Here is a 26,768-nt window from a genome sequence, read left to right as displayed (position 1 = left end):
ACTCAGCTGCATGTGCAAGGTATTGCATTGTATTTGCTAATATTTCATTATATCTAGACTGATATGTGACTCGCATGAAGGAAAACTATCCGTTGTGCTGCGATTTTCCTTACCAATGTATGGAATGTCATCAATCATGTAGAACGTTCTAGTGTTGCGCATTGTTACAATTTTGAGGCCGGATTTGACAGATTTAGAGGCTATACACACCCTGAAAGGGTTCCCTAAAAAACCAAGAAGTTGTCCGTCAATTGTCAAATACATGTGAGGGGTGTGGTTTTTGCAACAGTTATCAATAAAAACAGACACAAGGCGCAAATAGGTGCAAACTGGTCAGTCCTGTCACGTGTATTTCTGTCATCAAATCTCAAACAATCGCATTGTTAATTTGGTTCAGTCTTTTTTTCGAGAAATCTGGCGATCTGAAATTGTGTTCGCTTGGTACTCCGAATCGCAAAAAACTCACTCGCTACCGACAAACTCCAATTCCACAAATTTATTTAAATTTTCATTCTCCCGTCCACGCTTCTTGCACTACCTTCCTTCCAAAACGAACGCAAATCAACTCCCAAAATCACTCGCTGTACCGCGGAACAGGTACAGATGAAAAACGCTTCAGCCTTCTTCTCGCTCCAGCGAAATTCCTCGATCGTTCCCCACAGTCTTGCTTTCACCGCTCTTTTCGATGCCACCCAAAACCTTTCTTCTCGTCTCACCGGCCGTTGCACAGCTGTTCAACCACGAACCGGTCCCCATGCCGCTACGCTCGCCTTGAACTCTATTGAACTCCGAGAGTTCATGTTGCACATTCAATAATGTGCGATCTGCGGCGAACATTAGGATAATTGCACATTATGAAATGCATTATTTGAGCAAATTAATTCAGAAAGAGGCGAATGAGATTCCGTTCCCGTCGCGAAGCCGCGGTTACTACATGTTTCATGAACAAATCGTTGGCCAAAATACTTTGCAGCCCGAATACCTATTTTAATGTTTGTGTACTGAACAATTATTTCAATTATGGCTGCGAGCTTGTCTTCTGGATCGTTCAGCTGGTAATAGTGACCATTTATGGCCATTCTTACCTTTCACAATATTCGAAGCATATTCCGTTTCATCCTCATCATCAGAAGACTCTCCTTCAATTTCGTCTGAAGCTTCACTACCTGTCATCACATATTCTCTTCTTCACTTGACGAATGTTCATCAGAGGGTTCATTTTCATCACCATCAAAACAACATCTCACATAATCCGCGAATTCTGGGTCATCTACATTGATAGAACCCTTTGTAAACAAAAGAAATCAGGCAAAGGTAATGAGCCACCCCAAAGAGTATAATTCACAGGACCGGGAGGTCGCGCACGCAAGTCAAGGTTATATAAACCAACTGCAATCGATCTGATAAAAGATTAACAGCCGCCATGTGAGTTTCAAGTCAGGCGTACCAACACAAGAGCACAAATTTTACCCGCATGGGGTGATGCATCACCCCAGTTACCAGCGGAAGGTTAATTGGACGTGGGTTTAAGAGGTTTGGGGAAAGGTACAATGAGGTAGATTTTGCAAATAAAAGGAAATTAATCGTTTTAATTATTAACTGTTGGATATAAATTAATGACGGAATGGGAATTAGGAAATGCAAACGAGTATATTGGGAAAGCCAAAGGCACTCCCTCATCCGATCGTCATTGCAAAAGGCGAGTAATGTGTTGCATATGGCACAAAGCCGCGAACACTGCACATAATAATGCGATATCCCACTTTAAGGTGATATCGCTTTTGTGATATTACATACATTACCTATCATTCATCTCTACTTTATTAGTGGGGTAAAGACTGTAAACAGTAGACTTATAGCGAATACTATTAAGAAGACCCCACCTACTCCCTGAGATGCTTGGCTGTTAGATGGCCATTCAGACTATAGTGATTTGTCCCTCCTTTCCCAAACGGGCTTGGGACCGCCAAACGCGAAAATCCCAACAGGCAGAATTTAAGAATTTACTCCCACCTATTATTGGGGCTGGCCAGTTTCTCTTCGGGCTATCTCCGAAATTCCCTCTGGCATCAGTCATTGTTTCTTCTGCTCCTTCTACAAGAACCCTCTCTGAAGACTTTATTCATTAAACACTTTGATTTCTTACGTGTTATTCGTCAAAACTCCACGTGTCCTTAAGCCGATACGTGGTCCCGCATCGGAGTCTGAAAAACCAAACAAGCATCGGGATATCGCGCGTCTCGACCGCACGCGTGGAACAGCAAACACCCGGACCCGAGTGTCGCGATCGGGAGGAAAGATCCACGATGGATCACATCCTCAATCGATGTTTCTCCTGTCTCGATATCTGTGTGAGGTGCGACCTTTGGAATTCCCATCCTGACTTGACATCATCAGGCCATAAAATTTGAGGATGTCTCATATTAATATGAATTTCGGAGGCGGGGAAAAGGGAGTCCTCCTCGTCCAAGCTCTGAATCCACACTGGTACGCAGCACTCCCTAGTGATTGCTGCCCAGGATATGAACAGGCTACCTCCAGCCTTAATTACACTTGCAAATTATACGTTCAAATTAAAATGGAGATGATTCATGTGAATTTCTACTTCTTCAAAATTTCTATATTAACCTTGAAACAATTTAAATTAATTTTAGGGTTTTGTGTAAATTTAAAAGGTGAGTTTTGTAAATAAAATTTAGAATAAAAATTACCATGTTAACATTAATATTTAAAGGCGAATGGACGTTTGAACGAGCAATAGGAAATTGGAAGGATTGCACCGGAGACACCCCCTCTTGTTACCAGACAAAGCGAACGAAATCCGCTGATGCTGCGAAGTCGCGGAAACTAGACATAGACGCATACTATACGTTGTTTTTGTAAAATTAAAGCTGAAATTATTCGTAATGGTCATGACCATTTTTTCTAATTTCTTTTCAGGTCATTGCGATTATTTGAGACTCCATATATTATCGAGGTTTTCTCGCTCTGCTCTTTTCACAGTGGATAAGTCTAAGTCCGCTTAAAATAAAGCTGCAACAGACCTTTCAATTGAAGCAGGGGCTTAGATGAAATACAGTGTATGACTAACTAATGACGAGCGGACCTCTTGAATAGGGCGGCAGCAAATGAAAAAAATGCAGGAAATTTTTCTAATTACAAAATATATTCACTCCCGCCCGAGACAAAATGCTAGGCTTGCATCCAATAATATGTAGCATAGAAAAGTTTAAGTGGACAAAGGGGCAAGGTGATAGGTTTTAAATAAAATTAATCGTTTTAAATATTAAATGTTTGTGATAAATGAATGTCTCGTCAAATTTTCACTGGACAAGACGAATGAAATGTTTCATATGTAGCGAAGCCGCGAACACTACACCGCGAAGAATACGTCAATATTTTTGTAAAACGACGATCATAAGAGACATGACCAATAAAAACGTCGCTCATTTCGCAAGCTCACTAACTGAGTGGCACATTAGTGTGTGCGGATCATCATTTATAATAAATAAAATATTCTCAGGTGACAGTCGACCTACTTCTCACCGCATGCCACCTTTGGACCAAGTTTTGATTTTGTTTGTTAATTCGGCTTTTTATTTAAGAAAATCTATCCTTGGAGTCGGTGCTATTGGCTCCTCCCATTCAAATTTCGTTACAATGTATATTTTCATTGTTTCCCAAATTCTAGAATGATAAGATTCAGAATCAGATGTGATCAGTTAACATGAACACGCTCCTTAGAATTTTAAGTTATGAACGTTATTGATCTGATTTTTTCATTATTTCCACACTGTCGTTTTCTTATTTAATTAAGCAGATATTTAGTAATATAATATGCACGTATTTGCCTTCCATTCGTGTAGAAAAATGGACAAATGTAAGAGTACGATTTCGATAGGACTTTGTGGTCACTTATAATATATTACAGACTGGATGCATTATATTAGAGTATAAAAAGCTTTACAAACTTATCGTGAAAAGGTGAATTAGATTTGAAAATTGTTTTCTTGACATGTAAACTGTGTATTGGATATATGATGAGAGAATTAAAAAAAAAATGGAAAATATATTTGTTTTATAGCATAAATGTGGTTGTTTCATTTGGCTTGAATGTGTCAATCATTACTCTTAATTTATAAAAAAAAATTAGTTGACCGGATGAATTTCGTTCGCAAAGCCCACCGGGAGAAATTCACAATCAGTCCCACAGAGATGGTGTACGGGGAGAATCTACGTCCTCCGCCGACCCTGCACTGGATATCAGAGCAAGGTGAGTAGGTTGAGCATGCTGCGTCTGCTCATTCATATGGTTTCGAAACTGCGGCCGACTCCATCTTCCCGTCATATGACGCCCGAGATCGACACTTCCAGGGAGGTCGAGACATGCCCGCATGCGCTTTCTCACTTCTGAACTTTACTTTGGATATCGTAGGGTGGATCATATTGGCTATCGATCTTGGAATGACTGAGTGCTTGGCAGAAATCGTCAGACAGAGTCATTGCGCCTCCAAAACTTCTTGAGGCGTTGCCAAGATGTTTCATAGTCCGAATGAGTTCTTCCAGTGCGGGTTGTGCGCCATCATGCATTCATCCCAGATGATGATTCTACTTGCTACCAAAAATTTGGTTATAACATAGTGTTTCGGTATATTGCATTTCAGTTTTCAAGTTGTTTGAAGGTTTACCGACGATTTCAGCGCTAAATGGACCGCTCGGCAGCCTTCTAGAAAGTCGGCTGGTATCGCAGAAGAACAATTGCTACAGCAATTTCGTATCTCGCCCGAACAGCGGCCAAAATCTATGACATGAATAATGCCTTCCCAAATCCAACATCACTTGCCTTCATCAACCTATCGTGCGCTTCCTTGTGTTTAAAGTTTTTTTTGTTTGGAGAGATGGAAATCTTCATAATGCTAGCCACAGGGTCCAGAGGAGAACGACAAGGGTACTCCTCAACCGAGCTCTAAAGAACATAAGGTCGGCCGAACGATCATTATGAAGACGCTTTTGCGAAGAGACCAACTCTCATGAGGCAACCTCAAAGCTAAATCAGATTCTTTTAAAAAACGTAGCCAGCGATTGGGTTATCTACGTTTACAGAGCGGGAGGTACGCAGAAAACGATGAAGAAATGACAAATCATTTGCTTGAAGTGCACTTCCCAGGCAACGTCCCAAATTCTATCTCGGGACTGTCAGATACATACAGCCCTCAAGCGGCAGATTGGACTTCAACATGCAAAATAATTTCACTGGAACAAGTCTGATGACCCAAATGACATTTTTCCTGCTCTAGTAATAGAGGGAATGGATACCTGGCGTCTTCAATCACGCCTCATTCGCGGCGATTTGTAACGAGGCAAGACAATATGGATTCGATCCGCTGTTAGTCAGTTGGATCCCTCATATGCTAGAGTGGAGAAAGAAAGAAGTCTATTTAGGCAGACTGCCTTAGGGGTAGGGATTGGCTCCTAGTTATGAATACTTTGCTATGGCTCCTAGAAGATACAAAGGTCCTCACACAAGTATTTCCAGATGATCTGGTCGTAATAATTATCGGCAAGTTTGTGGGCCGCCTGAAAGCAACACTATATGTAATTCACAGTTGGTGCCTCGGTAATGGAATCACGATGAACGCTAGGAAAACTGGACTAGTTATGTTTACTAGGAACATCAGGTATAGCTACCTCTATACACTACCCACCTTAGCAGGGATGGAAATCAAGTCGGTACAAACAGTCAAATATTTAGGAGTACATCTCGACTCCAAGTTAACGTGGAAGCACCATATCCAGGAACAATATCAGAAATCTTGCAGATTGCTCTGGTGCTGCAGGACTACGATAGGTAACAACTGGGGACTTTCACCAAAACATACATCCCCAAACCCATTTTGATGTATGCATGCATCGTCTGGTGGTCGAGACTGAACTTTGCTGACGCAGATTCAGCGGTTCGGTTACCTATGTATTACCGGAGCAATCGCAATCGTCGGCCGCGGCACTCGAAGCTATTCTAAATTTACCCTTAATCCATTTGGAGGTGAAACGGAAAGCAGCAGTCATGGAAAACGGATCACGCGTAGCGGTTTCCTCGAGAAATCCTATTATGGAACTAGCTCGACTTCTCGGAAAAATGAGGAACGTATTCCAAGCGGAGATATATGCTATTTTATTACTAGCAAAAGAATATTTCGCATCATTCGAATCTGTTCCGACAGTCAGGCAGCATTATCAGCACTAGACAGCAAGGACTTATCAAGCCACTTGTAGAATTGTCATCAGGTGCTGATGAAACTTTGGCGACTGAGCGAAACATTCCTGATGTGGGTGCCAGGGCACTCAGATTAACACGCATTTGCCTCAGATTGGTTTGAGTTCTGCAGTATGAAGGTCTGCTTTTCGATCTATTCCTACAAGAGAATTGACGTTGACTGCAATATTTCCAACACCATCTTGCGATATTGTTGATTTAATTTTGAATTATTTGAAATTTCTGTTCCATGTACATGAAATTGCATTTGCAACTTATCGCCCCCGTTTCCTACTGTGTCCTGCTGCCTCCTCCGTAGACTACGTACCTACAGGCGTGCATCTTTTGAAACATGTTGGGCGTCCACTACCTGCCGGCCTTCAGATCGCGGCATCCATGATATGAGGCCCAAAGCCCGCTACATACTATAATTAACACAGAATTTTCTTTTCCCTCCGTTTCTTTGGATTGGCATTTGAAAGCTGGTTTCTGATTGGCTGGCAGTGCAGGCATTTGATCATCTCATCCTTCAGCAGGTGTTTAAAGCATAGCCTTTGGTAATTGGTCGCTAGCTTTTCCATGCAAGGCTTATTTGCACCTGGGAGTACGGTAATACTCGCTTTTTGAACACCAATTTTCTGGTGCTGAAGCGAGTCATTTTTTTTCAGAACGTCTTACTTTCAACACTCCCAGCACTTGTTCTGACTCCTCTTTTTCCGCCTTTATGGTGTATGAATAATAATTCTCAGATAATCGGCATAGTCTCGGACAAGGAGTTTCGTCTAATCAGCCTCGCTTCTTTCTTGTTGAAGACCCTAGAGCCGAACCTGGACATCCACTTAAGGACGATCACGGTGAGCACGTCTACATTCAAGGCACATCCACAAAAAACGTTCTTCACGAAGTAATTAGCAACGTTCCTGAATTTAGAAGAAGGATTAAACAAACGTTAGTACCAAAGCCATTAAGTGGGATCTAATCAGAATAGGATAATGTGGCGGTAGCCACTTGATGACAGCTGTGAGTAGAGTGACGCCTCAGAGTGGCGCTATCTCTCCAGTGCTCTGGTTGATAGTAATGAATGAAATTCTACGGATATTTTTTCCACTGTTATGAGTGAAATGATAGGCGCGTTGGAAAGATGTCCCGGTGGGCTGTAAGATGCAGCCTCGGTATAAATCCAACCAAAACGATCCTATTTACCAACAAGAAAAGAGTGCCCAAATTTCACCTCGTAATTAAATGGACAAATATTGGACACTTTTTTTCAACGTAAAGTATCTGGGTGTGATCTTGGATCCTAAGTGAAATTGGAGACTAAACATAGGATTAGGCGATGTAGAGGTTTGTATTACCTATTGCTTCGTAAAAAAATTGGGATGGTTCCTTGGATGTACACAGTCGTGGTTCGTCCCATCCTAACGTACCAAGTCAAGTTTCAAAAGAATTTCTTCTGTACAATGTCCAACCAGGGCATAGAAGACCCGCGATTTGTTGCGAGGTTATACCCAATGTTTTTTGCTGACGAATCTAAGATGGTCTAGTCTTTCAGGACTCGCTAGTTTATTTCAAGCGCAAGTGCTCGCGATACTGGAAGCCTGTCGACTGTCAGGGGTGGAATTTACTTACACTACTTGACAGCGGCGGACATCAGATGGAGAAGACGCACCACCTGCGCCTAGTCAAGGAGGATTTGGCCATCCTACAAGAAGGTCCAATCATGAGAGGTTCCGGATCAGACTCGTGCCAATGGGGATTTGCATGTGGCACTGTTCTATAGAAGACCATACCGCCAGTCTTGGCATAGCCTACAATATGCATTGCCAAACCTGTGGAAAAGACGGACGATCAGGCACGGCCTTTGTGATTAGCCAACTCTAGCCAAAACCAGGCCGCGGATACTAGATAAACAATTCTTTGGGAGATCTCTACTTGCAGGGTGTGGGAGCTGCTATCCTTCGTTAATTGTACTATCTTTCGTAAATGCCGACTAGATTCTGCGTCCCTTTGGTTGGTTTAGTTGACGCGTTATGCCCAGCGTGGGGGCTTATGGCAATCATATGTCATGTGCTGCTAAATTAATTTTGTTATCTGCACTAATATCTCTTTTTTTACCTATTTTTAAATGTTTAATGTAGGTATAAGACGAAGTTCATACCTGTTTCCATTTTTTCGGTTATCTTTTTGATGGGCATGAGTTCGTCGTAATTCTTTCCTAGTTGTTCGTTTTTGCTTGCTTACGTCGTTGATGATTATGCTGCTGACGTCGTTTCAATCGCTGTTGCCTGTGGCCACCGATGTTCTTGACGCCGCTCGCATTTCAATTGCTGTCGTCTTTGTCGTTGTTCTTATTGCCGCTATTGTTCTCGTCATCAGTGTTGCCTTTGGTGCTGCCGACATCACTGTTGCGGCCTTTTATTCGAGTGCTGCCTTCGTTTTAATTTTCAGCTCATTATTATTAGCTCGGTGAGGTATTCAAAGCCAGCTTCTATCAAGATGAGTCTCCCTTGAAGGTTCGTCTCGCAAGTTGCTTATCAGTAGGAATTGAGGCCTCCCTCAACGCTAGGCGTTGCCAACTACGGTTAGCTGTTCTCCTGGAAGCTGATTCTTCTTTTTCAACATTTAATTTGACAAAAACTTAGATTCTATGCAATGTGCATGAATCAACATTCATGGCTCGAGTCCTGTCCATTTTTAAGGTATTTCGCTTTAGGGAAAACATATTTTGTTCGACTTGGTATTATTGCAAAATCGATTAGCTGCTGTCCATTGTCCCATTATCCCTATTAAAACTGTGTCCGATTTCTGCATTGAAATCACACAGAGCAATTTCGACGTAATGTAGATGTTGTAAAAATCGTCCTCGTGTGATTCCATTCTAACGAACGCTAAATTCAACATATTACTCTTTCTAGATATTATGCAATATACAAAGTCAAATAAAATCCAATTGTCATATCGTAAAATGAAAGAATCTTTAATACACATGTTCTTACTATACTTGCTCGTTCTACAAAGTTTGATTTTATATAATCTTTCGAAATCTGATGTATTCCTAGCTCATCTTTGTATTCGTATATTGCAATAATGAATTCATATAAATAAAATAAAACAATTAGAAAAGTGAAAATAGCATTAAATTAAAATTCAAAGAATTCAAAGAGTTCTTTCTTGAAAAAAAAATGCATTTGCTCTCAATGCTGTGAGAGCTTTAAGTTGAAAATACAAAATACATACATGGCAATACTAGAACGATTTTAATAATTAAAATGAAATCAAATGCTTATGAAAAAGACATAACTTCAAACCATTTTATATTTACATTGAAACATTTACTCTTTTCCGAATTAAATGTTTCAAATATTTCAATTTTCCGTGATTTATTTGGAAAGTTTCATATAATTTTCTGTCGTATCTATTCAAGTTCACGACGTCTACTCAAGGAAATAGATATTTTTCTGGTAAAGAAGAAGAAAAGGAGACATAAATAAAGAATTTTGTGTAATAAATATAAAGCACAAATCGTTTTGATTTCAATGACGAAACAACAATAGCATTTATTGTCTCGACAAGAGAAAATTTCGATAATCACATAAGTTTTCCTCTGATTTTTTTTTCTCATTTGTTTCTTGTTTTTTTTTTCCTCAAAGTATTGTCTAAAAAAATATGGCAATACCTTCCTTATTATAAAAAATCCATCCAAAAACAGAATCTTCTCGTACTTCTCACCATTTCTTTCCAAGTCATAAGAGCCGTTTAATTGGATTTTTAGGGTAAGTGCACGATGATGGAATCTGAACGAAAATGCATTGGTAAATATATGTATATTCGCGTATTGCGTATAGATTCAATCGGCGCGCTTGACAATGAAATCAGCGTGGACCTACCTTTGTTAATTTCGAATAGAATACTTAAGTATCATATGTATAAGAATACGATTCTCTTTTCAAACAAAATTTAAAAGTTACGATTCTTGTCACACGCAATATTCTTCTCCTTAATGGCGAAAAACAGTTTTATTTTAAATAGTACATAACAAAGCACTTAATCGGATTTGGACGAACATTAGACATTTCTTCCCTTCTTTCGCGTAGAGCTGTATTATAAGAATAAATTGATATTGGAGATCGAAGCCATACTCGTACAATTCGGTGTATAATTCAACTATAAGTAGATACAATTTCAAAACAATTTTTTTTTGTCGTTCTTTTCTATTTTCTCCTCTCGATAAATATCTATTATAAATAAATCTGCAGAATTCTAATTTGTGTGAATTCATATTTGAAAAAATTGTAATTCAAAAACGCAACAGCAATTAGTGATAGTAGTGTAAGTAATCTTGAAGGCATGTAGAAAAAAACTGTATCTTTTCAGCGATTTCTTATAATACACTTTAATAATTCTCATTTCTTTCTATAAGAATAGTTAACATTTTGCGGCATGCACTCACATTTTATCAGTTTTTTCTTGCTATATTCATCTCTTCTAAAATATCATCAAATATATAATTGATTTAAAAAATATTTCAATTTGATTACCACCTATGGTTCTAAGGGGAGAAGAAAATATGTCGATTAAAAACTACATAGAATAGCTCGTCTACAATCTGCTGATTTGTGTAGTCATTACTTAACTTCTGCTTCGAAGGTTTAGGTCTACATAATTAAACTCTTGATTCAATATAATTAAAAAATCAAAACATTCTACAGCTCGGGTTTCTACAATCGTAACCATCCACTGCATTTATTACAATTTTTCATCTATCCGTTCCTCTGCATGCGGTTTTTGTTCGTTTTCAAAATGTGTTGAATCTAATTTTTCTGATTGCGGTGTCAGTGTCTTCGGATTCAGCTCAAGTTCAATCCTAGGCTGTTAATAATCATTCAATGACTTTTACCTTTCTCTTATGACTGATATTACTCTTTTAAAAATAACTTTTGATTACTCATTTTCATGTTTCATTAGTGTTTTTAGCTTTGCTCTGTTTTTACACATATGTAGGTTTTAAATGTAATATTTCTATTTAATTATATTTAAATATAGATTTTACGGATATGGAAGTGGTTCAATGTGATATTATTTCTTCTTGTTTGCTGCTATTGGTGGCGTGTTGCGTTGAGGCGTTGACGGTCGGCCCGAGTTCAAACCGGTGTATAAGTATTTGGCTTTCTTCTCCGATGGCTTTAAAATCTGAAAGAGAAAAGATTTGTGAGAATTTTTTCAACCTAGACATACTATGGAATTGAATATTAATAACAAGTCGGGAAACCGGAAGCTTGACGCTTCAGGGGATAAGAGTTCTCCATTGGCTGGGTAATCAAAGGCTAGTATAGGTCAAAGTGTAGTATAGGTCCCAAGGCGAAACGTGGATTGGTACCCACGAGGGAGCATAAAACCTGGGAAATACCTGCTGAACCAACACCAACAGCTCCACTACCAAACCATATCTCCACCTCCACGTGGTGACCGCGGGAGCTCTTTCTTAACGAAAAGCTGCAGACGGAGAAGGATGAAGACGAGTCTCCCGCGACTAAAAATGGGACAAATTGTACCAACTGGTCCTCCAGGTTGGGGGTTGAGTAGGGCTGACAACCCTGCACGGAAAACCGAATTTGCGAAACTACAACAGGAACCTTGGACTGGACGGATAATACAACGATACGTATTTTCTCATAGAACGTGCGCTCCCTGTACAGAGATGCAGCTTGCAAGCAGCTAGCCGATATACGGTTCCAATGTAGAGTTAATGTAACCGCGTTACAGGAGATGCGTTAGACAAGGACCGGTTTCCTGGAGAAGAGTCGCTACACCATATATTATAGCGGCTATCCTGTAAACCATGTGCTCGGAATAGGTTTTTTCATCATCATCATCAACGGCGCAACAACCGGTATCCGGTCTAGGCCTGCCTTAATAAGGAACTCCAGACATCCCGGTTTTGCGCCGAGGTCCACCAATTCGATATCCCTAAAAGCTGTCTGGCGTCCTGGCCCACGCCATCGCTCCATCTTAGGCAGGGTCTGCCTCGTCTTCTTTTCCTACCATAGATATTGCCCTTATAGACTTTCCGGGTGGGGTCATCTTCATCCATACGGATTAAGTGACCCGCCCACCGTAACCTATTGAGCCGGATTTTATCCACAACCGGACGGTCATGGTATCGCTCATAGATTTCGTCATTGTGTAGGCTACGGAAACGTTTTAGGTTTTTTAGTCAGCCAAAAAATGAAACCTGCTATTTATCCGCTTTGAAAACATAAGCGACCGGCTATGCACTCTGCGCTTGCGAGGCAAATTTAGAAATATAAACCTCATTAACGTTCACGTCCGTACAGAGAAGACTGTAGAGTCGGAGAAGGATAGCTTCTACGAAGCAGTAGAACAAACCCTCGAAGCCTGCCCCAGGATATGATATCAAAATTATACTTAGGGATTTTAACAGCCAAGTAGGGACGGAGCCCGTATTCAAGCGATACGTTGGATTCCATAGCTTACATCAAAATACAAATGATAACGGACTGCGGATTATTCAATTAGCAGTGTTACACGAAATGGTTGTTGGAAGTACCTGGTTTGTGCGGAAAGCGGTCCACGAACAAACATGGGCCTTTCCAGACGGGACCAGTTTCAACCAAATTGACGGAAGTTTTACCAACAAGTCAGCAGGATGAAGCCTTATACACCTCGATGCTCATTCTGCCGATACAAAGAGGGAAATCTTATTTCCGACAGAATGGGCATATTGGAGCGATGTGTTGAGTACTTTGATGAGCTACTGAACAACCAGGAGATCGGCGAGTTGAAGGACCCGCCAACTGAAGACGACGGATAAATACTGCCACCACCAAGTTTAGGAGAAACAGTCCGTGCAATTCATCGGCTAAAAAATGATAAGTCGCCAGGAGCCCATGGAATTACAGCCGAATTAGTTAAATATGGAGGCGACCAGTTACACCAAGTGGTTCATCAACTTGTGCTCAAGGTATGGAACAGCGAATCAATGCCTGACGATTGGCAACGAGGCATTATCTTTCTCATACATAAAAAGGGAGATATCACACAGTGCAGCAATTATAGAGGTATCACGTTGCTGAGTACCATCTATAAGATATTCTCCGCTATCTTGCTAGGCCGGATAGCCCCATACGCCCAGAACATCATTGGCCCATACCAAAGAGGCTTCACTCCAGGCAAATCAGCAACAGATCAGATTTTCTCTCTGCGACAAGCGATGGAAAAACTATTGGAATATGGACAACAGTTGCACCATCTGTTCATCGACTTTAAAGCCGCCTATGATAACATAGCCAGGGTAAAACTGTACATGGCCATGAGAGAATTCGGTATCCCGACGAAATTGATAAGACTGACTAGGCTGACCCTGACTAATGTGCGAGGCCAGATAAAAGTAGCAGGATCATTCTCAAGACCATTTGACATCAACAACGGTCTACGACAAGGGGATACCCTATCATGCGTCCTCTTTAACCTGGCCCTCGAGAAAGTGATCCGTGATGCTGAGGTACGATCCTCTTCAAGTCCACCCAACTACTGGCCTATGCTGACGAGATGTCTGGAGTTCCTTATTAAGGCAGGCCTAGACCGGATATCGGTTGTTGCGCCGTTGATGATGGAAAAAAGTTAAAATTGAGCACCGTTTTACATAGAACACTGCAAAACTTCACGTTATACCTTTTAATTACAAAAAAAAAACTTTTCAAAAATAATGTTATAGACGTTTTAGCCACCTGCGTTTATAAAAATTGCGCACTTGCAAATGATTGCTTTCGACCAGAAACAAAATATCATACAACATTTTTCAGCTGAACTAAATGCCGCTGTCATAACGAATTCTCAGGAAAACAAGGAATTTATATTCCCTTCAATTGTTTCACACAATATTTTTTAGAAAGCGATTTAAATAAATCATTTGATGGAAAACCCTGTATTGATAATAGTCAACCTCATACGTTGCACATTCTAAAAGACAATGAACGGCGTCTTGCGATGATGGAGACGAAGATATTACGTTGGACTAGTGGCGGCACACGTTTTGATCACATCCGAAATGTGGATATCCGCGATCTTTATGGGGTTGCACCCATCGTGGAAAAGTTGCGAGATGGGCGTCTTCGATGGTATGATCACGCAATTCGTGCTAACGAAAATCACTTGCCAAGCCGATAGAGCCAAATGGCGAAACCGATCACAACGAGCCGACCCCACTTGTGAACAGGACGAAAGTTGAAGAAGAAGAAAATACGTTGCACACTCTGAGTTTAATATTATTAGCAAATGCGAAGAATTTAACCTACAAGAGATACAGGCAGGGGAGAAGTAGATTCTTCATGAATGGAATTTTAATATTTCATTTGAATGTCAATTATTCTCGTTAATTATGACATCAGCATCTTATTTATATCGCTTAGGATGCGGTAAATTCGTACGAAATTTCACCAAATTTCATTCGGATCGGTTTAGTCATTTTGGAGAAAAGTACGTGTGACAGACAACAGGAAGATAGTGACAGACACAAAACTTTAAAACTCGACAACGATAAATAATAATGGAATAAAAACCTACTAACCGTATATGCTGCAGTAAACCATTTTGAACGATTCTGTAAATCAAAGACAAATCTCTGTAAGGCAATGGCAAGGTCAAGAAAGAACGTGCAAATGTACCAATAAGACATATTTTCCGACAAACCTGGGAATAGTGACACATAAGTTGAGCCTCCATCAATTGAAAAGGCTAATTCATTCCTAGGACGAAGTGCTGAACCTTGTTCTCATAATCCGAAACATGAATTTTTCGATTTAGATTAATCCACTACTTCAGGCAAAATAGACTTAAACGAAAAAAAGAGGAAGAGGAAATTTCTACGGAGCAAACCTACTAAAAGTTCACCACGGCTACCTGGTAATTATTATATCCGAATTGAACAACTAATTACTTTATAATGTGCATATTCCTGGCTTTTTTTAGAGAACACAATTATAAGATCCTGAGATAGAGTGAAGTTTCCAGGGAGGTTTAGATAGATTGTCTTAAAAAACATCTATAAAAACCTTTCTTCCGAATTTTGAACCATCAGTTAATAACTAACTACCTAACAATCAAACCATGGCGACTACAGCACTTCATCAATGCAAGGAGTCAGTTTTTCGTGATCAACTAATCATTCGTGGAGAAATTAGGGACGAACATATTCGAAAGTTAACATGTCTGGTCTGTGTAAACGAAATGGAACAAATTTTTAATAAACAAATACAGCAACTTGAAAAACAAATTGCCGAGCACAAGAATAGAAAAAAAATCCACCCGGTTGTTTGTGGAAAGCGGCGAATTCAGAGTGACGACGGCAATAACCGAAGAAAGCATCCGAAACTGCAGGTAATGGAACCGTCTACGTCAATTCGTGAAACCGTTACTATAAAGCAACATGATCAAAAATCCAACCCGTTTATTTCCCAACATGACAAACCCCACAGTAACGGGGAGGATCATCGACGATACCAACAAAGTGACGACGGCAATAACCGAAGACAGCACCCAAAACTGGAGGTAATGGTACCGCCTACGTCAACTCGTGAAACCGTTACTATAAAGAAACATGATCAAAAATCCAACCCATTTATTTCCCAACATGGCAAACCCCACAGTAACGGGGAGGATCATCGACGATACCAACAAAGTGACGACGGCAATAACCGAAGAAAGCATCCGAAACTGGAGGTAATGGGACCGCCTACGTCAATTCGTGAAACCGTTACTATAAAGCAACATGATCAAAAATCCAACCCGTTTATTTCCCAACATGACAAACCCCACAGTGGCGGGGAGGATCATCGACGATACCAACAAAGTGACGACGGCAATAACCGAAGAAAGCATCCGAAACTGGACGGAATGGGACCGCCTACGTCAATTCGTGGAACCGTTACTATAAAGAAATATGATCAAAAATCCAACCCATTTATTTTCCAACATCACCAAATCCACAGCGGCGGAGAGGATCATCGACGATACCAACATACGGTTGCTGAGACTTATGGAGAACATCGACGACGACATGATAAGCAGCAAACACATTCTAAGCATCGTAAACGATATTGATTTCTGTTAAACAGACTTCAGGTTCGAGTAGGTGTTCGTAATATCCTTTGGTATCTTTTAAATTAACTGGTCGGAATTCATAATGTAAATTTATGTGAAGTAATCTCAGTAATAAAAATATTTTAAATCTAAAAAGTGTCAAACTTTTTTATTATAATCAACTAAATTCAATTCAGCACCGTCGTCGGATATTTCCATTTGGCGGGGAGACATTTTCCCGGTTTTATTTCTTTTCGCTGAGGTTCGGGACGAAATCCAAAGAGCGTGAATAGAATTCTTGGAAATGGATCCTTTCCATAGACCAGGCTTTATGCATCTCCAGCAACTCCGAGAATTCTATCTCGATGATGATGATGAACTTTCTGTCCTATGTGGTCGGTTACGACGGTGCGAAAGTCACTCCAGACGTATCCAGAATGCAACATACGCGAAGAACCAGTGGATTCTTTAAGATCTCTCAAAGAATCCCGACATCGTCCAGGCGGTGCAGTTTTCGCTGACGAAAGGGAAAGAATACTGGGGTGGACTTTGGGGGTTATCCGCCCAGCATGCTGCGTGAACTTCCGCCAAAGGAAGTTCGACGAGCCATAAACAGCTCGAAAAACAGGAGTAGTCCAGGTCTGGATCGGGTGCAGAATTTCTGGTTTAAAAATTTACCATCATACCCAGTTGGTTGGCACACAACATAAATCGGGTCATTAACCCTTTGTTACAATCAGGAGCAATATAACAAGCTCTTGCCTTTGAGACGAAACAAGATGTATTGAGAGATGTAATCCTAGGATGAATCTAAAAAGCCTGCATTTTTTAACTCCCCAGCTCGCACTTTACAAGCGGTTCATTCTTGCCAGTCGGATGATGTTCTACCTTCTTCAATAACCCGATGAAGAATTCACTAAGCCACTGTGTTGGATCTCAGCTCTTCGCTTTCCAGAGCTCAGTTGCCCTGTCGTCAGGTCCTGTTGCTATCTCCAATTTCATTCATTTATTGCTTCCTCGACTTCAGTGGCGCTGACAGTTACGTCTCTGTGGTTTTACGTGGATACCTGTCTCGCGAACTTGATCCCATGGTCTTCTTCAGACACGGATTGATTTTGTGACCACAATCAGAGCCCCGCTGCGACAAGCTACAACAGTATCAGTCTATACCGAGTGCCTGGTTCAAAATTCATAGTGGTGGATGCAAAACCTACCTAAATCTGTACCGAACTAAAGAGTATGGCATCCGTATTAAAACGCAACACCACGTCGAGGCCCGACGGCCTCTGTTCACTTGAACGTAACCAACAACCCCCATGCATCACCCCGCTAGGAGGCCAACCGCAACAACCGAGCTAAACGCACATATACCACCTCTGAGCACTGTGGCGCTGAAGGTGGAATGGCTCCAAATGTCGGCAATGCTTATGAAAGTGGAGGATGAACAAATTCTTCAGTTGAAGGCTGCTTGAAATATTATCGCCATCTATCCATCGCGGGTCGTCGGTCGGTAAGCAAAGTACAGTTCTTGTCATTAACGCAACAGGAGTGGTCGATATCTTGTATGCGCTCGTGTCGGGTCTTGACAAGTCACGCCATCCCGAGTGCCCAGTTTATCGTAAAGATCTTTGTAATGGGCAGATCGCTAACGATCGCTTTCGCTTTCGCGGGCATGTTATTGGTTTTTGCATTGACAAAGCATCTTTGTCGGCATCAGGCCGACCTATCTGTGGTGATATAATGGTGTGCTTCATCAGCCAGTCATCAAATCGTTCGACTTCTTTAATGGCATCACGGAAACCCTCTGAGATGGTAATGCCAACACCGTATTGAGTATGTGGGCTACTGAAATAGAGAAATTAATATCCATTTTTACCGCGTTCGCGTTCTATGTCGCAGATTTTGGCACCAGACCATCGGGTTTCTTGTAGAGCGCAGATATCAATGCGTCTTTTCCGAAAGGCTCTTGCGATTTCCTCGATCTTCCCAGTGAGAGTGCTTATATTAAGCGTGCAGGCACGTATTTGATTTGCGTGGGCTAATTTACTTACGTCCTGACGCCATCCATGTGTCTCTTGGCCATTTCTCAACAGGACTGGCGCCCGTCTTTCCGAGACTTCTGATCCGATCATTTTGTTTTTAATGACAATGGATATATTTGCATGCCGCGGAACCTGTCACCAAGAGAGATCAGGAAGGGTTTAGCATAGTGGAATAACTCCAATTATACTTTATTTATCTCTTTCCCTGATTTCAGACATTTATTTTTGTTTTTGTAAGCTGAAATTGACTCTCTTGGCTGCCAACAATCGGCTGCGGATCTCATCATCATAACTGTTATTGGTTATAATTCCACCTTCGGTCTAAAAGCTGTATTCTCTTATCTTTATTGTTCATATTTGACCATTTGTGCCTTTGAATGCTGTTGGTTTCTACTGTTGGGATTGCCACCATGTACTTTGTCTTGCCTTCATTAATTTGCAGTACGCCAATCGTCGCCTGCTCGGTCTGAATGAAAGGAGACTGAACATCGCGAGTTGTTCTTTCCATAATGTCAATATCGTCAACATAGACCAGTAGTTCCGTGAACTTGAAAAGGATGGTGCCTCTCGCATTTACCTCAGCATCGCGAAACATTTTTTTCGGGGTCAGGTTAAAGAGGATGCATAATAGGCCCTGTTTTAGACCGCTGTTGATGTTAAATGCTGGTGATGCCTAAAGTAAAGCCTCTTTGGTATAGGCCACTCTTACCCATTCTGGTTTACCATTGGGATCCACAAGAAGCTCTGCCTGTAACACGTACGCAGGGAAAAATATGAGCCTTCCGAAAACCACACTGAGTTCTCTCTAGACTTGCTCCCAACCGACTATTACTTGTACTTAAACATGAAGCGGTGACTCAAAGAAAATAAATTCACATCGAACGAGGAAATTATTGCCGAAACCGAGGCGTATTTCATCTGCGAGATTTTGATCCAGGCTAGCATGGGGCCGAGCTGGGTCATCTCACAGTGGCGTGACTTCTGTGGATAATGCAAGGATCAGCACGTGGCTGACGTGGTTATTTTTTGGATAAGGTATATATTATTTAAGAGGGATTATCAGCAACCGGGTGTCGATGTCTGCATGGGGAAAGGTGCATATGATAGGACACGTTAACAGTTTTCGTAAAGGAACATTATAATTGTGCAGTGCTACATACCAACGAAGCATTCCAACACAGAAAAGGGGGGCTTTTCTGAGCAACTGGGCGCAATTTAGGAAAGGCTTCCTGAAGGTGACATTGTGATCGGAATGGGTAATCCGAATGTACAGTAGATATCATAAGGAGGCATGGTTTTACTAATCGTAACAATAAAGTAGAAAGATTTGTAGATTTCTGCAACTTTCATCGCCTCTTCATGGGTGGCACACTGTTCAAGCATAGGGTTCAGTCGTGTTTTGATTAGCCGACAAAGAATATCTAATCAAATCTCGATCACATTGCGATCAACAGTAGCCTGCAATGATGCAAAATTTTGCGAGAAAAGTAAGTGACAGTGACAAAACGTTGATGAATAGGCTACCTATCAGTAAGCATCGGTGACAAAAAGCCGATTGATCGGTCGTTCAACTACTAAGATATCTTAAGAAGTCTTAAAATTAAGGCGTTCCTATAATACTTACTCGTACTTCCTACTTCCTAATACAACATATCTCTTATTCATATCTTAAGATTTCCAAAAGAAGAACAGAGAAGGTGTCAACATACTTAACTCTTTGCTATTTGCTTGGATTATTCATTCTAACCTATTAACAGTTATGGCAATGAGAATATTTTTAGAACCAAAAGGAAGTCATTCCAGACTATAATATCCCTTCCATGAAAACCTTTGAACCCAGCGACATTATATATTCAATCGTATGAATATATCTTTTTACGTTAGTCGTTAAGTGGGGATGCATACAACTCGTCTCGATTCATTCTGTAATATGTTATTGACTAGAATTATGCAATGGATCCAATTTCCAATCTATAAATACAATTCAAAGGGTTCCATTTCTCACAGCAATATACTAAGTGCTCTGGTTGATTCCCCCTGCGATGCCATCATTCAGTAGGATTTGACCCTGTTAATGTTGATCATTGTCCGCAGCAATTCCAACATGTACGTAGATTGTTTCCTATTGCATAAGTGATCGATTTATGAATATGTTCTTCCAATTAGACGAGCTGTGAGCCTACGTAAAACGTGCATACATTTGCTTTCAATATAACAGCGATTATTACTTTATATCCACAAGAGCATAACGTAGATGTCTACATTTCCGTAACAATATTTCTCTCCAATTCACAAAAAAAAAATCTTAAATGTAATAAATGTTTATGGCGTTGCGCCGTTGAGATATTGTCATAAAATATGAAACAACAAATCATTCTTTATCTTTCACAATAACTCAAAATATGGTAACAATACATTTTTCGCGGAGAAAACAAAGGAAATTATAGCATCAATAATGGTCGCTGGTTACCTGAAAATATATGCGAATGCGAAACTAATTGTATTTTCATTGATTACGGAGAGGTAAACAGTAGTAGTAGTGATGTCATTCGACGGTTTGGTAATACATTTCATTTTTTACTGATTTATGTACACTTGAATGTAGTATGTACATTCGCTACTTGTTTATGAAGTATCTTTCGTTCAGGTTGAAGTGATAGATGAATATTGATCTTTTTTTAAAGAAAAGTTACAATGATAGTGCCAATTGATTCGTTAGCATGTGTTTGGATTGTTGTGCCAATATAAAAATGAAGCATGAAAAATAAATACGAGATTATTACTATATTCCTTATTCATTCTTCCACCTTCATTTTCATCAAAATAAAGTGAATTTAGTACTAATTGGAAAACAAATTGTGGCTTTCATTAAGGTGACTTTCTGGTTAATGGGCCTTATGGATGTGGGTACATCAAAACAATCACATGTTACAAAGCCATTATAATTATATATCTTGATAGGTTTAAGCCTGCAGTGTACTTTTTGAACAATTTTGAGACAAATCATTATAGAGAAATTACTAGAAGAAAAAATATTCAAATTATTCCAAATATCTTCTAATAATCCCACAGATGGTATTAGGTAAGCTCAAACAGAAATAGACTTAGATTGATACCTTTTCAAACAATATTAGAACATGATATCAATCCGAAAATGGCTCCGCAGACTTCATAATAAATAAATAAATGTATAAGTTTATCAAATGATGGTGATGAGTGAATATACATATAATTCCATCAAAAGGTTGGATATAAAAAGTAGGTAGCAAAAACCTGCGTCTAGGACTTTTCGGAACGTTTGGTCTTCATATTCCAGAATATTGATTGATTGGATACTCAGTTTTATTTTATACAGTTTACATTCACCTTTATTGTCTTGTAGCATTCGAAAAACAATCTTTACAAGCTTTTTGATTGGTGCACTAAGGGATAAGTAAATAAAAAATACTCCAGTGGGAAAAAATTTTTCCATAATGAAAGAAAGGATGTGGTACATATCCATGGCTACAAATTGAGCATAATTTGGAGTACTCATTCATGGAAGTCAATAGTTGTAACGAATGATAGAATAATTAACTCGCGATTTCAGTATAAGCGCTGCAGATTCAACTAAACCACACCCAGAATAACGCTCCGATCTCCTTAATTTCGACGCATGAACTCCATTTTTAAAAATAAAATTATATAAAAAGTTTGATGTTTAACCGAAAAAATGGACCACAAGAGAGGAAGTAAATTGTTTTTCAAGTGGTCAGGTCTGTCATCAAGTGGGTGCGGAATCAGGACTCCCTGCATCCTCAACAAAAAAATTTTCTATGAAAAATTATTCAAAAAAACTTCAATATTTCATGTCAAATGGGTAAAAACATATACAAAAGTGACCTTTTTTATAAAACTGATCTTCAACAGTGTCTCCAGTAAGCAAGTATGCAACATTGCTGACTATGCTAGTGAATCACTCCAAATTTCTCCGAGAATGTTAAACCACCAAGATTATCCACATTTTCAGTATCATGTGCGACAAATTATCAACCATGACAGTTTATCTCTCTCGATATCAAGGAATCCTTCGATCGCATCCCATCCGTAATCAAAACGCCCTTTGACGGCATCAAATGTCAAGGAACTTGTTAGATGGATTCAAATACTCTACCGCAACTTAGAGAGACAAGTTTGGAATACTATTGCGACCTTTCGCCGTTCTTGTAACTTCTCTTCATTTGTAATATTACTCACGGTTGATTTCACTCGTCCCCCACTTTTTTCGTGAAATCTGCCGTGGACGGACGCACTTCGTATTTTGATCAACAGTGCTGTTTAGTTTGAAGTTAAATTTCTTTTTGCCTATCCGCGTGGGTGTAATAAACCGTTTTTTTTTTCTTGTTTGGCTGGGAATCTGCTTTCGCTAACAGAAGGTGAGTGCTTAAGCTTTATTTCTGCTCTTACATCCAATCAAACCTTGAAGTAGAAATCTGTTTCTGTATTCTTTGGCGTGTATTTTCCCCTGTAAACAGGCATTTCTGCCTTAGTCAAGATAGGCCGTAGAGGTTAGGGAATATGAATCCCCCTTAGACCGGTCCGTCTCCAAAATTTCAACATTTTCTCGGGCACCTGTAGGGCCACACTTCAAAAGTCCAACAGAAATCGGTGGCTATGTCCTAACCAGGAAAGAGAGAAGGGAATCGAAGAGCCTGTCAAGATTCCCAATTCAATCTGCCACAATCAAACAACCAAAGGTTTCTGGAATTCTACCAGTCACAGCTAAACTCAAAGCTTTTCCTGGGGTTACCCAGTCTTAGGACCTAAGTACAACTTTTTCTCCCATGGAGAAGCAAAACATAGCTCCTATGGAGCAAACAACTCCAGTGTACAAATGCAATGAGAACACTCGATGTAAAGCGTACACAAGATTTGTGGAAAGAAGCAACCGCACGACATACATATACAAAACTAATGGTCAAGAAAGAATTGAGGCTTTCAAACCCCTCAATTTCCATATGCGTTTTAATCTTAATGACCAGGTAATTATGGTCAAGGAAGATGGGCCTCCGAGGATAAAACTGCAAACTATCTGGCATCCGACAACGGCTTGAGTACATTAGGGCTAAAAGCATACATTTTTTGAGAGATACTCACAGATTTGGAATTGGAATTTCTTCGAAGAAGAAATATTAAATAAATATTAAATATTGCAAATGGTTGCAAATCCTAAAATATAATATTCAAAGTCTAGATAACAATAAGTCTGAAATAGAATCATCATCATCATCATCAACGGCGCAACAACCGGTATCCGGTCTAGGCCTGCCTTAATAAGGAATATCGAATTGGTGGAGCTCGGCGCAAAACCGGGATGTTTGGAGTTCCTTATTAAGGCTGAAATAGAATACTTTGCTAATATTCAGCTATGACATACTATCCCTACAGGAAATTTTCACTTTTAACTCGTCCCATCATTCTCGTCACCTAAAAGGTTTCAACCTTATGTACAAATTCAGAGAGGAGGCTATGGTGGAGTTGCCTCGCGTTTCGCAAAGGCATCAAAATGCAAGGCCAATAACTTATGATACCGAGATGGACATCATTATCGCTAAGACCCTGAACCTTAATCCAAACATCACCATTGCCGCCATATACATGTTCCCACATACACTCACAACTATAATACTTTCAAAGTAGAACTGGACAAATTATTTCAATTTCTTAGCAATACTCCAAATACAATAATAACGGGCGACCTAAACGCCAGGTAATTTATACTCGGGGACTCCATGGAAAATAATAAAGGCAGACATCTCTCAAACACAATATGCAGATCAGACTTTAGACAACTCAACAACGGTTTACTAACCTTTGTGGACCAGTTAACAAATGGCAAAGTAAGACTACTGGCCCATGCTGACGATATCGACATCATGGGAAGAACGACCCGAGACGTACAAACTGCCTTCATCCAGATCGAAGAGGCGCCGCGAAATCTTGGGCTGCACATCAATCAAGGCAAGACAAAGTATATGGTGGCAACGTCAGCACCGAAAACCAACCAACCAACAACATCAAACCGCACTGGTCAAACGGAAAGAATAAAGATGGGAGAATATAACTTTGAGACCGTTGATAATTTCTCCCATCTAGGGTCGAAAATCACAACCAATAACAACTACGATGATGAATTCGGAGGACGGTTGTTGTCAGCCAACAGAGCCTATTTCACGGTGGGCGGGTCACTTAATCCGTATGGATGAGGATGATCCAGCTCGGAAAGTCTATAAGGGCAATATCTATGGTAGAAAAAGAAGACGAGGCAGACCCTGCCTAAGATGGAGCAATGGCGTAGGTCAGGACGCCAGATAGCTTTCAGGGATATAGAATTGGTGGACCTCGGCGCAAAACCGGGATGTCTGGAGTTCTTTATTAAGGCAGGCCTACACCGGATACCAGTTGTTGCGCCTTGATGATGAAAGTAATTGAAGCAGATATAAAAGCAATTACGTCAATAATGCTTGGACATCCTTTCAGTATTGTCAGAAAGGGCAACCAAGCCGTTAAATAAATTCGTTATGAATAATAACAGATGACAATTGAAGTCAATTCAGTGTTGACTTATCTAGTTTGCTATATTTTTACTCATTTCAATGAGACTTCTATTGAATATGAATATTTCAACCTCTGAAAGCACTTTCTGAGTAAGATCTAGACCAATTGATCGCCCTTGAGAGACCTTCTGAACTGGTTCTAATGGAAGGAATACGCTAAAGATAAATAAAGTATATCGCCGAAAACTGAAATAGTTTTATCTTATCTCATCCAGGAGTTTTCAATTTTGGATATTAACTTGGGTAGACACCTCTTCGCAATTAATAAACAATTAGTTACCTTGAACAGGTGGATAGCTCACTGGACCCATAGGTATCTCATACAATCAGTCACTGGTTATTTTCGCGAGGTGCGGAGGCTCCTTACTCGATAGGGTAACAAGTATATCTTAGGACCATAAAAGCTCTTAGAATTGGAGGCAGACCATGATAGTCCTTGAAAATTCCGAAGTGTGCATTGACTGAATTGGCTAACCTTGACCATGACATGAAATGTATGCTGGATTGTCTTTCGGAAATGAGTGAGCGAACATATAGATAATTGCATACTTAAATCTATACATATTTCGCCAATGTTTTTTTTATTATTCATCAGTAGGCTTTGAAAGTGAGCGCCAGTAATGTGGGATTTTGTGTCTGCTAACCCGTTGATACTGTACGTAGCCTTTGTTCCGCTTAGAAGTGCGGTCGGCTAGTCTTGATTGGTTATCCATTTTGTTCTGTTAAAGGCCTGTTCTGTTGCGAAGCTTTCAAATTACTATCCAGAATATCAAGCTACCGTTGTTTTTGCCGGCCTTTTGGTAGCTTACCACGGAATTCGATGTTTAGACCAATCTTGTCAAGTGAATTCTTGTTAGTGCGAATTACGTGGTCGAAGAAGCCTCTCTCGCAAGATTTTCACGATCGATGCAACTCCATATTGAGCGTGGATATCCTCATTTCGGATGTGATCGTGGTAGAGCAATTGAACCCAGCACACAAGTTCTTGTGAGCATACCAGATGAGTTTGTATGACACACGGTCAAACGCTTTCTCTAGATTCAGAAATGCAATGTAAAGACGGCGATGCTTCTAACAGTGTTTCTCCATGAGTAACCGCGCAGTGTGTCTTGCGTCAGTAGTTCCGCAATTTATGACAAATCCGCCTTGATTCACGGTCCTTTCAACGATTTCGCCAATACAGTTGTCAAGAATGCGTTCAAAAATCCTCATTGCATGGGAAAGTAATCGGATCGGACGGTAAGTTGAACATTCTGCTGGACTACCTTTTTTTTCCATATTGAAACAGTGATTAAAGAATTCACTGAGCCACAGTATTGGGTCCCAGCTCTTGGCTTTCCAGAGCTCAGATGCGATGTCACCACGTCCTCTGGCTTTTCCCGATTTCATTCGTTTTATTGCCTCATCAACTTCAGTTGCGCTGACAGTTACGTCACCGTGTTTTACGTGGGTACCTGTCTCGTGGACTTAATCCCATGGTCCTCTTCGGACACGGATTGATGAAGAACCCTGTTCGCTTGAACACAATCACAACCCCTATGAAGCTCCCACTAGGGGGCCAATCGCAACAACCGAGCTGAACGCACATACAAAAGGAATTCTTCTGTGAATTCAGGGGCTATCCCGGTTCCCATAGTACCAGTATACCCCTGGTAAGATTTCGTGCCCTATTGCCACTTCAGGTGAGTCCCCGTGCAGACTCGGGTCTCATCGCCCTAATTAGACCTACTGCATCACGACCGGTAAACCAATGTAATACAGCGTCTCCCGATGCCACCA

At 40.4% G+C, this 26,768-nt stretch overlaps 1 protein-coding gene across 2 annotated transcripts in view; it reads right to left on the bottom strand.

Moving 5' to 3' along the window:
• Positions 1–9,206: 9,206 nt before the first annotated feature.
• Positions 9,207–26,768, bottom strand: part of LOC119653674 (serine/threonine-protein phosphatase beta isoform) — a 127,780-nt gene continuing 110,218 nt past the window's right edge. For both annotated transcript variants that reach the window (XM_038058509.1, XM_038058510.1), the window contains one exon: positions 9,207–11,443. In XM_038058509.1, the coding sequence (XP_037914437.1) occupies positions 11,330–11,443 (114 nt within the window). In that variant the 3' untranslated portion in view covers positions 9,207–11,329. The remainder of the gene's footprint in view (positions 11,444–26,768) is intronic.

Source organism: Hermetia illucens, chromosome 4, assembly GCF_905115235.1.
Source record: "Hermetia illucens chromosome 4, iHerIll2.2.curated.20191125, whole genome shotgun sequence".
Classification (NCBI taxonomy): Eukaryota; Metazoa; Arthropoda; class Insecta; order Diptera; family Stratiomyidae; genus Hermetia; species Hermetia illucens.
Note: the sequence above shows the minus strand (reverse complement) of the source record. Positions and strands in the feature narration are given on the sequence as shown.